Source organism: Amyelois transitella, chromosome 15 (genome assembly GCF_032362555.1).
Source record: "Amyelois transitella isolate CPQ chromosome 15, ilAmyTran1.1, whole genome shotgun sequence".
NCBI classification, from domain to species: Eukaryota; Metazoa; Arthropoda; class Insecta; order Lepidoptera; family Pyralidae; genus Amyelois; species Amyelois transitella.
In genome coordinates this window covers 4,567,214-4,580,640 of record NC_083518.1, presented here as the reverse complement: position 1 = coordinate 4,580,640, position 13,427 = coordinate 4,567,214, and the positions used below count along the sequence as shown (strand labels likewise).

Here is a 13,427-nt window from a genome sequence, read left to right as displayed (position 1 = left end):
ATCACCAAAGAATCCAAATCGCGCAAACAAAGATTTCACGGATTGGAGCATAAATACAACCTCCGACCCAACATCGTCGGAGCCGCTGGTCCCGAGGCATAACATCTGGCCTTGCGGAAGATACTCCCTTTGTTGGCGGTCGAGCCGAATCATCGCTCCCCCTGCAGAGGTTTCTTTTTTCACAATTAAAAAATCTATATATGTATATCTATGTATAAAATTTCATCAAAATCGGTTCAGTGGTTTGGATGCAAAAGCGTAACAGGAAGACAGATATACAGAGTTACTTTCGGTTTTTTAATATTTGTAGATATTAGCGACACGCTCAGGGCTCGTGCAGCGTGCCACCGACTTCATCCGACCTCGGTCTGACCGACTCGGACAGACTGGATTGAAAGTGTCCGCCAGGCTAGGTATTATGCCTGAGGAATCGCGGCTCTGAAAATGTTGTGTCTAAGGTTGTTTATATGTTACAATCCGTGCTATATGTGTTTCAGTTGTTGGAAGTTTCAAGTGCCAGGTTGTCTTCCAGTGAGTCGGAAGTGGAGATGCTCGTAGTCTGAAGTTGGACGAGACTGTTGTGAGCGATGTCGATTGTCTGAGCTTAGATCTACCACGCTGAAGAAGCTGCCGATGAGGTCCAGGCGTGGGCTGCGGTAGACGCGTCGGTCGCTAGTGAATACGGGTGAATACGGACCAGGAAGCTCGGTGATTCGTCGGCTGCGATGAACCTGCTGCAATACCCAGTTGCTTGTAGAGTGATGAGTGATGACGCTAAGAATTGAAGTTGATAATGAAGATGTTGCTTGCAATCACGTCGGGGCACCAATGTAGCGAAAGCGATGTTTCGGCTCGACCGCCACCAAAGTGAAGAAGCAAATGTCGCTACAGACAGTATGATATGAGCCCGCTGCAATACTTGCGATGATATCACGATACCAAAATCGTGAAGAAATTGATAAATGTGACAGGGCTCGTTAACGTTACCAAACTGACACTAAAAGTAATGGTAAATAACGTTATTTTCGGTAATGATATCATGATATTACGGTATCAGTATAACTTTATACGTTATACTGATACCGTAATATCGTGATATCGTTTATGTAATCTTATAACGTTATGTGACGATATTAAATGACGTTAAATATTGTTATAAATTAACGTTAAGACTAGCGATACCAAATAACTTTTTAAATAACGTTACCAATTAGCGTTATAAATATCGTTACTGTGAAAAGAAAATCTGGTATTTTTTATAAAATAAAGTTTCCTAAGGTTTGTCTATCGCAATGCAACTGTACGATATGCGACGCGATTATAAGTGTTCACTGCAAATCCGTCATTGAATCAACAAAAACAGTAAGTTGTAACGGTACTTGACAATCGATACCTTTTACTATTAACTAATATCATCAGTAACGTTAACTGAATTGACAATTGTCGAAAAAGCTGATTGAGGTATCTCGTGACTGGAGGGCTGGAAATTATCTGGCTCAGAGAATTAGAATTGCCATTAAAATTGGCAATGCTGCCAGCCTTCTGGGCACACTCCCGCATGTTGATGCTATGCAGCGACTGTACAATTTGTAAATTAAATTTTAGTTCGTAGTCATCTTTTTTCTTTCTTTTTATAAGTAGTTTTAGTTTTAATTTGATTTAATAGTCTATATTAATTTATTCTTTGGCGTCTGACAACTTATATTTACAGATAAATACAAAAAAATTATGTTGAAACAGTCTTAACGATACTTCTTACCGTTAATTTTACAGGTTTTGTTATATGAGTAAAACGGGAAAAGACAATACTTCGTTTAATAGAACTTAATTTATAACGGTAACTCTGATTGACAGTAATAACGATATCTGATGTGTTATGCCTTATTGATTTTACATCATGTCAATGTAAAAAAAAGTTCAGTCAAATCAATAACATATATAAAAGAGAATTAAAAAGTGAATTTTTAAAAATTTTTGGTGACAAAAATTCTATGAAACCGTAAGTTTCAGCTCAGGAAGCAAGGAAAGGTTAAAGTGATATTATAATGTTTTTAACAAATGTATTATTCAAAAAGGCCAAGAGCAAGTGAGTATCGTAAATACGAACATAACCTATAATTTTGCGTTATCTAGTTGATATAATAAGCAACACTTAGATTTTATTTTTGTCTTAATTAAATAATATGATAGTCAATCCGCGTTAAGGTTGTCTGAGAATTCAATGTTTCATGCTAGGACGAAACACATATTGACGTCAGACAGCATCTTATCAGAGACCAAAATAAATATTGTTACCAGCCCTCTGGGCACACTCCCGCAAGTTGATGCTATGCAGCGACTGCAAAATTTGTAATATTACATATTTTAGTTTGTAATAATCTTTATTTTTATAAGTAGTTTTAATTTTGCTTATTCCAAAATGTTTTCTAATATTAATTGGTGAATAACAAATATTTTTTAAAGATATAATTACCCAGAAATAATATCATCAGAGACTTAATAATTAATTTTTTTTATGTTAAATGTTATTATTTTAGGACAATAATGGTTTTGATGGAAAGTGTGGTCTCCGGTCACAAATTCATTGCTATTCGAGAACGGCTTGCAGAGAAACTAGAACTATTGAAGTTTGATCCTTACAGTAAGTACCTATGAATTAGATTTAAATACTTGCTTTCCCTTGGAAAGTTACAGCTGCCTTTTAGCCGCATATGTCTAAATAAAAATTGTTCTGTATATTTTTTATTCATTGATGGCAAAGTTATTTTTTAATTATTTTTAACTAGCTTTTACAGTTTTGCAGGTCCCAGAAAAAAGTAATCTTTGCCAAATTTCAAATCGATCCAGCTGCTTAGCTGTAAAAGCGGAACAGACAGACAGACTTTCACATTTATAATATTAGTAAGGGATTTTTAAAATGCCCCTCCGTCATTATTTGAATGAGTATAAAATGTTTTTGGTGTTGAAGTTACATACATACATACACATACATATGGTCACGTCTATATCCCTTGCGGGGTAGACAGAGCCAACAGTCTTGAAAAAACTGAATGGCCACATTCAACTATATGGCTTGATGATAGATTTCAATTTCAAAAGCCTTTATTGCTGACTTACAGATTTACAATTATAATAAAAACACATCAGTCTCCATCAGCATATCCTTTCGACACAAAGGCCTCCTCCAGATCTTTCCACTTTTTCCGGTTCCTTGTGAGCCTCACCCACAAGGCACCTGCGGTGTGTCCTATCTGCCCATCTCTTTCTCTGTCGACCTCTCCTTCTAATTGTTCCATATCTTGGGGTCCAGTCTGTAATCAGTTGTGACCACTTCAGCACTTTGTCACGCATCATTTGGCCTGTCCATCTCCACTTTAGTGTTTTCACCTTTAGATAGATAGATAGATAAAACTCTTTATTGCACCATAAGAATAAACATACAAAACAACACAAACAGATATAGATGGTACAAAGGCGGACTTATCGCTAAACCAATCTCTTCCAGTCAACCTTTTGGTGGAAGGAAATCAAACAGGAGATTGGCGTTGGCGCAGAGCAAGATAAATAAATGTTTTATAATAATATCCTCTTATATCCTTTATATTAATATCCTCTACTTTAATAATATTTCTCAGGTCCACTGCTTGTTTTCTATGTGGCAGGTTGTATCCTAGCATGCTCCTCTCCATGCTTCTTTGGCATGTTTTTAGTTTGTTTGAGTTTCTTTCGGTGGTAGTCCAAGTTTGACATCCATATGTCATTATTGGTAGTATGTAGGTATTAAATATCTTCCTTTTGATTGCGATACTGTATTGTTTGCTTTTCATTATATCCTTGAGAGACCCGAATCTTTTCCAGGCATTAGTAATTCTTCTTTCTATTTCAGTGTCCATCTGGTTACCAAAAGATACAATTCGACCAAGATACACATATGAATCCACATAATCATTAGGCTCTTCATCTATACTAATACTGATTTTGGCTTTGTTAGTCATCACCTTAGTTTTTGTTTTGTTCATAGTAAGTCCTGCCATTTTACTCTTTATTGCAAGATCTTGTAGCATCTCTTGTAGAGTATCATAATTATGGGCCAGAAGTACCAGGTCATCAGCAAAATAGAGATGATTTCAATTTATTCCATTAACATTAATTCCAAACTTTTCCCAATTAAGTTTTTTAAATATTTCTTCGAGCACAGATGAGAATAGCTTTGGCGAAAGGGGGTCTTCTTGTCTTATTCCTCTTTTTATTGGGAATATATCCCCTGCAGTTTCGGTTCTAACTTGAGCTAAATTATCTGTGTAAATGTTCTTTATTATTCTTATGTATTTGTGCTCAATACCTTGTCGGACTAGTGCTTCCCAAATGATTGCATGGTGTATCAAGTCAAATGCTTTGTTGTAGTCAACAAAAGCAACATACAAACTGAGGTTATATTCTTGGCATTTCTCAATCAGTTGTCTTATTGCATGTACATATGTGGTCAACAGTGCAATAACCTGATCTGAAATTTGCTTGTTCCTTGGGCTGTTGTTCGTCCAACTTTTTGGCTATATGGTTCAAGATAATCGTAGAGAACATCTTGTAGATGTTTGACATTATGCTAATGGGACGAAGTTATTGATGTCATCTCTATTTTCTTTCTTGTGGACCAAGGTTATTGTCCATTGGGTAGGTATATATTCCGAGTCTAGAATTTTATTAAAGACGGTGGTCAGTCTAGTTAGTGTCTCTGGCAGATTAACTTTGATTGATTCATTTAAAATGCAATCTGGTCCAGGTGATTTGTTGTTTTTTAATGAAAGTACTGCAATTTCCACTTCGCGTTTTAGTATGGGTGGATTTGGTGTTGGGATTTGTGCCGGCTCATGTGAGGAAAGATTTCTATAAAAATTTGTTGCAGTTTCTATAATGGACCTTCTATTTTCTTCTTGGTTAATTTTATTGTTAATTTTAATTTTTGGGATCCATGTTTTATACTCAGTTAGTTCTTTGAGAGCTGTTTTTACTCCTCCCGTTCTTGTTACATGGTAGGTAATGCAGTCTATTTTCGCTTTGTTCTTATCTTTTTTAATAAGTTTGTTAATTTCCTTGCTTATATATGCTATTTGTTTGAGGTTCTATTTTTGTTTTTATTTTTTAGTAGATCTTTTCTCTGTATTAACTCTTTGGTTTCTGGGCTTAAGATATTTTTCCTTCTCTTTTTAAATTTAAAAGTTCCATACATTTCTTTAATTTCATTATCATACCGGATTTGAAAATTATTTGATGGTTCTTTTAATAGGGTAATATTTGTAGACTAAGAGTTGTTTATTTCTTGTTGACGATTAAAGCAGTTTCTTGATTTTTTGGACTACCAGTCAGTGGCGTAACTATACCATTCGTGGCCCGTGGCAAATTCATCGGATAGGTACGTTCTAAAACTGGGTTACAACCCTTTTTTTACAAAAGCTTTGAATTTTTAATATTTTTTTTTACTTGTGTAGGAAACTGAGTAGGTAACAAAAATAAATCAAAGACTAAAACTTTTTTTTACTAAACATGTATGATAAATAAGAAATGTTGGGAGTTGGGATTCTCCTCTGACCGGGGGCCCCTTCCGGCTGGGGGCCCGTGGCATTTTGCCGACCCTGTAGTTACGCCACTGCTACCAGTTGACAATGTTGCTCTTACCATACGATGGTTGCTGTTAAAATTGAGTCTGTTGATGATTTCAAGGTTCTGAAATGCTTTTGGATGGTTACTCGCTATGTAGTCTATATCATTGCGGTATTTTCCGTCACCTCTAATCCAGGTCAACCTTAGACACCCTTTAATTTTAAAGCAGCTGTTCATGAACTTAAGGTTTTTTTCTAACGCCATGTTAACCATTCTGATACCGTTTTTAGATCTTTCTGATGTTCCATATCATCCTATTATAGTTTCTTCTCCTTGTTTTTGTTTGCCAATTCTGCCATTGAAATCACTCATGACTATTAGATGATTTCTGGTATTCTCGATGGTTTTTGAAAGATTATAGAATTCATCTTTGATTAAGTCCTTGGTATTTTCCGTAGGTAGGTAGGCATATACTTGTAGTATGGTCCAGTCTTTCTTCTATCCTGGCAATTTAATTGTAAGTGTTGCAATTCTTTCTGATATACCATTGAAACCAATGATATATTTCTTAAGGTGTTTTTTACTAGAAATCCTACACCATACAGACCTTTTCTTTCGCCTTTATAGTAAAATATATAGTTTTCGTGTTCTTCTATTTACTCACCCAGTCTTCTTACTTCTCCAAGCCCTATTATGTCCCATTTGATTTTTTCTAGAGCATTTTCCAGTTCTAAAAGTTTTTCATTTGTTCTAAACGACAGAGTATTGTATGTTGCTAGATTTATTTTTCTCTTGGTAAATGTTTCTTTTGTTTGTATTGTTGATAAATTTGTTATGTCTTTATGATCTGAAGGGCATTGGTCTAACGACTCACGGTGACCAGCCGGGTTGATTCAGACCTTTAATTCTTTTGTTTGTGTTTGTATTGGTTTTACGTGATATCTTCCTTTTTTTTCGGGTACTGATCTGTTTTGATTGCTAGTTAGTGCTCGTCCTATTACTATTATTGCGATGATGGTGGGGTTTGGCAAATGTGTTTCCTTTATTTTTTAGGGTGTGTTAAGTTTACTATTTGTTGAGCCGCCAGCATGGTCTGGAGAGCCAGATGGTGAGCTCTTTCTTTTGTCAGATGTTTTTCCCTCTATGATGAGTCGGTCGTACCGTATATAAGCTTTTTCCCCTTATTGATCTCCTCCTGCAATTTTTTCTTAAGTTCTTTTCTTATAGTGAGAACATCTTTTGGATAATCTTCTGTTATTTTCTTTTGTTTTAATAGCTCTATTTTTCAATCGGTGACTATTTATTTTATTTTTACAACAATTATTACATTATTGAATGTCTTTATATACAACGTTCACAGCTTTTCATAGGCACTCTGCCGCCGCCCCGGTCGGTCAGTACCGCCGCAAGCGCTACTTCCTGCAATTTGAAATCTGTAATATCTTCGAAAATACTTATTTAAATCTTGTACTGTAACGGACCATTTAGATCTATAATTAATCAACAATATATTTAAGCTATTTAAATGGATAAGAATGAATGCTGTATTGGTTAAATAGCTTCAAACTTTGCCATTGTCGTAAAAAGTGAGTGAAAATAACAAAAAATAATGTTATTGTGGGTTATCCATGAGAGATAGACATATACTATCGCGGAGTTTTCTGTAGACCTTATCAATGTGTGCAAATTATTCACGTGATGCCTGACCATACAGACAGACAGACAGACAAAAAAATTTTTAATCACACATTTGGGTTTGGTATCGATCTAGTAATACCCCCTGCTAGACTGTTGGCTCTGTCTACCCCGCAAGGGACGTGACGTATAGACGTGACCATATGTATGTGTGTATGTAATATTGTTATAAGACCTTGTCATCATCCCCATTGTGAAATAAATAGTTTTTGTTTCAGTACAACATGAAAGTCTTTACAAGGAGAGGAAAAAGATCAGAAGTATGAAATCATCCTGAAATGTTGGAAAAGTGTTTTATTTAGGTAAAATAGGATATAAAAAAGAATGTTATTTAAAATCTTTTAATTTAGTTATTGTAGATTAAACAATAAAGAAATCTTTGGATACAATATGTGTTTTACTATGTCTAATGATTTTTGACATTTATCTGTTAAGTTACGGATGATTATCTTCTCAGTTAGTCAGGAATCTTGACAGTTTAAATTTGATTCCAATTCAAGATTTATTAAGAGCAATGTGTCTTAAATACATGTCCAATATAGTGATTTTAGAATATATGCTTTACATTTCACATTCTTATTCTAAATGGTTGATTCCTATACAACCAGAATAGATCCTAATTATTGAAAAATAATATTACTGATTACTTTTTGTGTTGAATGGTGCCTTATGAACATTTAGTGCTTAGTAATAGTGCAATAAAAGAAAACTATAGTCTATGCAATATTTGGGGTACCATGAAACCATTAAAATAATAAAGAAGGAAATGTCTAGGTAGGTTCCAATTCATTATCCATAGGCCAAATTTTGAATAAATAATGTATATATCACAATTTTGAAACTAACTTATAGAATAATTCAGATTTCATACATAACATAAATAAACATTTAACATTAGCATAATAAAATGTTCTTCTAATTATACAATGTCAATAAAAGATGATTACCTACCTATAATTAATATTGTTTAACATTTTGAACAGTAATGTATATTATAAATTCAAATTTTATGAAACACTTAAGTTTATTCTCACTATCAGTTTTAGAATCTAAAAATTTCAAACAATACACTGGTGTATGTATGTATGTACTTGAATAATTTATTCCAATGAAACATATAAGTATATAGATTTTATTTTTACATTTTTTAATTAAAAATCTAAGATACCTTATATTAATATCTATACAATGAATAATGATAGCTACTTATTTACTTACATCTCTGAAATGTATCATCTAGCTAATACTGGTAAACAAAAAATATAGGATTCAAACACTAAATAGGTACATTATTTATAAAATTGACTAGAATCTTTTCATTATGGTACTATGACATCAAAACTCCAATAATTTTTTTACCTAGATTCAGTTAATTGATTACACGCCATTTATATTTATTGTAATTTAGTTTAGCTGGCTTAAACTGTAGTAGGTATATGAAGGTATACATAGTATTTGTTACTTTGGTGTGAGAGTTAATTAACTGAGAGTTGAGTACACATTCCGACTACAACACACATGACAATTTAACATTTCAACACACACACACTCCACCGGTGAGAAAGATAGGTAGTAAATACCTATGTAGTGTTAAAATTTAAATTTTAAGGGCCTTGCTGTTTCTTATGTATAACTTTTCAGCAATGTTTTGGTGTAAATCTAAAGTAATCCAAAAAAAGTATTCACACCAAAGCAAATTTTTTTTCAACTTTCTTATAAAGTTCGCAATGCCATGTGAATAACGGCGTGTTATACAATTTTATTATTTGGAACGGAAACTAAATAACTTACAGACTTTATGGATTTATTAAATATAAAAATGTTAATACTTATACTTATGATAACTTATGTATTTAATATTATTCTTTGGCTCATTAAAACAATTTACTGTAGGTTTCTACATTACATAAGTAAATATTAGTCTAGTGCGACATTCTAAAATGATTTTTGAATCATGATTTGATCTAGAAAGTTACTATATGTTATTTAATTAATAGATAATAGTTGAAAGTTTGGTCCACTAACAAGTAAAATACAAATGTAACATCTTTATTGGAATGATTAATATATATATATTTAAATTGATTACTTTAAAGAACAAGTACTTTAAATATTTAATCTAACTTATAAAAGTAACAGGATTTTATTTATGTTTATTGGCTTCTTAGAACGTAATAGTTTGCTTTTGTTCCCTTACCAACAAAGTAACTGTAATATCTCCCCCAAATAATACCATTTTTTGAACCGTGTTCCATCATTTTAATGTAAATTATAAACAGATGATACTTTGCGATCATTCCAGAAAAGAAATAAAGAAATTTTTGCTTTTAAACCAGAAAAGTTAACACATTAGTTTTCAAATATGGCACCAAAGACATTTGATTTTTCCCAGTTACTTCCAAATATTTAATTGTGTAGTTTCCTCAAAAATTATTAAATGGCTGCAAATGTTTTGAAGGTAGGTAACTATTTTCAGTAGAAATTCATTTGGAACATGGCTTGGCTCTTAAAATGTGTAGTGAGTGGAGTTGGTAACATTCTGTTGAGAATTCCAAATAATCAAATGATTAATTACCAAACGAAAAATGTTTTGCTAAATTGTAGGTGGGTTAAACTGAACTAAACTGTTGTTAAATCTTCGAAGGGTTTATATGTAGGTACTTTTCATTTCGGAAAAGGAGACCTTTCGCAATGAGGTAAATGTTAAAATAAGTTCAATTTACTGCATGCTGCTGGAGTGTACCTACATATAAATTTTAGAATACTTTAAACTTGGCGTATTGCTACTGTAGATTTATATTGCGACCACCTACCTACCTTCTATTTTCAATTTAGGTACAAATATTGCACAACATGTATAAGTACACGATAAACCCGTAAAAAGAACATAAGCCTGTTATACAATACCTACGAGTAATCATTATAACTAGCTAATATTACCTACATTTTTCAAAAGGCCGAAAAATCACTTCCCTCAGTTCAATAATTATTTTTTCGTTAATTTTGCTCGTTTCCAATTTTCGATAATAATTTTAAATTTAGTTTGTGGGCAACGCCACTACCACTAAGGTAATAAATAAATTTACATATGTGAACTATGTTATGCTTTGGTACCTGTATATTAATTATATTATTGAAATTTACAATACTAGTTCGTTATCTAGCATTTGTAATGCGGTGTTACAGGGAGTCCGAGATTTAAGGTTTAATTAAAAGTATTGACGATTATTGCGCTATTTAAAATAAGTTGAAGATGAAATGATAACGTTGTAACCCTCAATAAGCAAGAATATAAGCAATAAAGATGGAAAGAAATTATTTTATTATATATATGTAACTATATAAATATTTATATCATGCTGTGTCAAATTTGAGGAAGCCCCGCGGCTACCACGACGATACAAGCATACAACACCAATATTGTGCTTTAAAGTATGTTTTAGCCATGGTGTAGCGGATTGTCTCGGCTACTGCCACTCGCGTACGTATGGCCCATTAAATTTAAAACGCGTCCCTGTATTGCCGCATCAAACACATTGCCATGATAACACTATTATAGTATTTACCCAAATATTTATCACCTAGCAGTTTAAGACAAAATAGATTATATTATTTTACATTAATTAATTCCATATAATCGAAAATTTTATCATGCCACTTTTGTTAATTTCCTTTTATAATGATCGTTTTGTATTGTAGTTAACAATTAGATATTTTAGCTATGTATGAATTTTAGTTCTTAAGTACTTATTTCTAGAATACTTACCTATTTAAAGTTATGATAGATAGGTACAGATTTTCTATCTCACGGAGGTTATTTTTATATCACAAATTTGTTTTTAGAAGCAGATGTCACACCATTTTCTTAAACAAACTTATTCCATTTTATCCACCGAATATCATTGTATTAGATTTAAATGTTAGGTTAAAACAGTAAAAACAATATCTGTATCTGCTATGCCTTTGTGGTTGTTTATGTACTTATTAAAAATGTAAGTTACTACAGTAAAAATTTAAACATGGTGTACAGCAATACAGATTGTTAACACCTAACTACTCTTAGTTCTCTTTCTGGAATATGTTTGTTTAAAAAAAATCTAATTACCGCATCACTATCATCGCCAATCACATCTTCTTGGGATAGAATATTTGTACCACATTTTGAAGAGATCACTTATAATTAAATCACTCACTGCGAGTCATTCAGTGTCAAGCAACTGATTGTTTCATATATATCATGGAATTTTTACAGAATCCGCTTCAACTGGAAGTAATGACGGTTCGGGTTCCATACCAACATGCTGAAAATTGAATAGAATTACATGTTAAAATCAATATGTTTTAAAAATACTGCACGTAATATGCGTGGAAAGTTCAGTGGTTTAACTTTGTGAGGTAATAAACAAACAAATTCCAACAACCGACCGAATCATTGCTCTGTAATATTCATACATGCCTGTCAAGAGATAAGTCTCTTTCATTGCGTTGTTAGTAAGATACTAAGTAGACTAGGACCTTGTTATTATTATATAGCCATATGCGAAATTACATAATTAATTATCTTCCTCTTGGCTAAAGTACCGGTTACATAGGAGCCTGGGGTACGCCCTTGACTATGGATCCTGGATTGGGTTTAGCAGGTTTTTACACGAAGCGACTCCCATATGACTTCCTTTGCAGGGGAACCTGAACTGTTTAGGAGTACTCCACTATAAGTGACTAAAACGCAGTGAGAAAGAGTGCGGAGAGCTTCGAGATAACAGCAATGCTAAATATACAGTGGCGAACAGAAAAAGATAAGTTGACCTCTTCCGAAGCAGGAAAGGGACTGAATGTACCAAAACCTGTGCCCACAGTAACCGTAAAGAAGGAAGACTAGGTTGAATAGAGCCATGGACGTAAAGCTCTCGTGGCTCTTGTGTTTATATTTAACGAGAAGTTTGGTACGGATGGCATTCAGGACCTTATAATGGCGTTGGAAGATCGATATAGCAACTCGGTAATTAATCGACACAATCCCATCGAATTTGAGTAACACTGATGCATTGTGAATAAACGGAAAAGGGTGAGAAACGTTACAACAACTTACCAGAATTACCTGGTTAATCCAAAACTCAAAAGTTAATATTAAACTAAAAGAAAAAAATATTTGTGAACCAAGCTTTTATCATTTTTAAATAGGAAGAACTAAATAGTTAAAAATTATTAAAATTTGTTAAGTGAATATAAAAGCGTGTTACAATGTGATAGGAAAAAAAAAATCCATATATATGTCGTAGACTGTCGCTAATGCTAGAGTTTCGCTGTCTCACACCGGACCTGTTATAACCTGCTGAAAGAAAGAGAAACAAGCAAGTAAAAGATCTTCCCCATATGTCAATTCTGTATTTCATTACGACTTGCATGCACCCTGACTACACGACGTGACATGAATGCAATCAGATTGTTGTGTTTTACAGATTGTTTATCATTCAGTCGCGTCTACCTTCACAATATTTATAAAAAATACCTACAAACACCATACAGATACACTGGTAGTTTACCATCACAACTTGGAAGAATGTAAATGTCTACATGCAAAGCATTAAGGAACAGAAAAATTAATTTATAAAAATCAGTCGTCAAGGTCGTCGTGCGTCGATGACTTCATTAATTGATGTTAATGAGCCTCTCTGAGGTGACAGATGCCTGCACCAATACTGAAATCGTGTTTCTATCATTCCCGTGGAATTTTCGGGATATCTACTCCCCTACACCCGAAATACCAAGGATCATGCACAAATTTTAGCTTCTTAAACCAGTAGTTCTAAAAATTAATAGATATCGAAACTATGCAAAACATGAGTTTATACCTTTTATATCTAGGTATTTTCATACTCAAACAATACAAGAGGAGAATAATAAAATAAATTTTGAAGTATCAGTGACCCACATATATAGTGTATGCATAGGTAATTAGAAACTAGAAGAAGAATTAAAGAAGAAATGAGGATTATATGAGGTATATCCAAAAAATCATTGTACCTGGGTGAAGATTTAAAATATTATAGAAGAAACCCGAAAGATTTAATGATGGCTACCAAAGACATTGCACCTAATCATAAAGCATGCAATTGGGTGAAAGATTTAATTTT

The 13,427-nt window shown here is 33.2% G+C and overlaps 2 protein-coding genes across 8 annotated transcripts in view; one reads left to right on the top strand and one right to left on the bottom strand.

The window, feature by feature from the left end:
• The first annotated feature begins 1,919 nt into the window (after nucleotides 1–1,919).
• Nucleotides 1,920–7,664, top strand: LOC106135732 (large ribosomal subunit protein bL33m). Its single transcript, XM_013336102.2, has 3 exons — nucleotides 1,920–2,086; nucleotides 2,538–2,641; nucleotides 7,512–7,664. The coding sequence occupies exons 1-3, from the start codon at nucleotides 2,046–2,048 to the stop codon at nucleotides 7,568–7,570; spliced, it is 204 nt and encodes a 67-aa protein (XP_013191556.1). The 5' UTR covers nucleotides 1,920–2,045; the 3' UTR covers nucleotides 7,571–7,664.
• LOC106135731 (1-phosphatidylinositol 4,5-bisphosphate phosphodiesterase) overlaps nucleotides 7,621–13,427 on the bottom strand; it is a 68,168-nt gene continuing 62,361 nt past the window's right edge. For all 7 annotated transcript variants that reach the window (XR_009657173.1, XM_013336101.2, XM_013336100.2 and 4 more), the window contains one exon: nucleotides 7,621–11,594. Coding sequence is in view for 6 of the 7 variants with exons in the window: in XM_013336101.2 (XP_013191555.1) it covers nucleotides 11,529–11,594 (66 nt within the window). In the remaining variant the exon portion in view is untranslated. The remainder of the gene's footprint in view (nucleotides 11,595–13,427) is intronic.

Bases quoted from the DNA above. Each gene is read 5' to 3' on its own strand.
- LOC106135732 (XM_013336102.2), top strand. From the start codon at position 2,046: ATGTTTTTAACAAATGTATTATTCAAAAAGGCCAAGAGCAA. The intron at 2,087-2,537 runs GTGAGTATCGTA...TTATTATTTTAG, and splicing joins TTCAAAAAGGCCAAGAGCAA to GACAATAATGGTTTTGATGG. The intron at 2,642-7,511 runs GTAAGTACCTAT...TTTTTGTTTCAG, and splicing joins ATTGAAGTTTGATCCTTACA to TACAACATGAAAGTCTTTAC.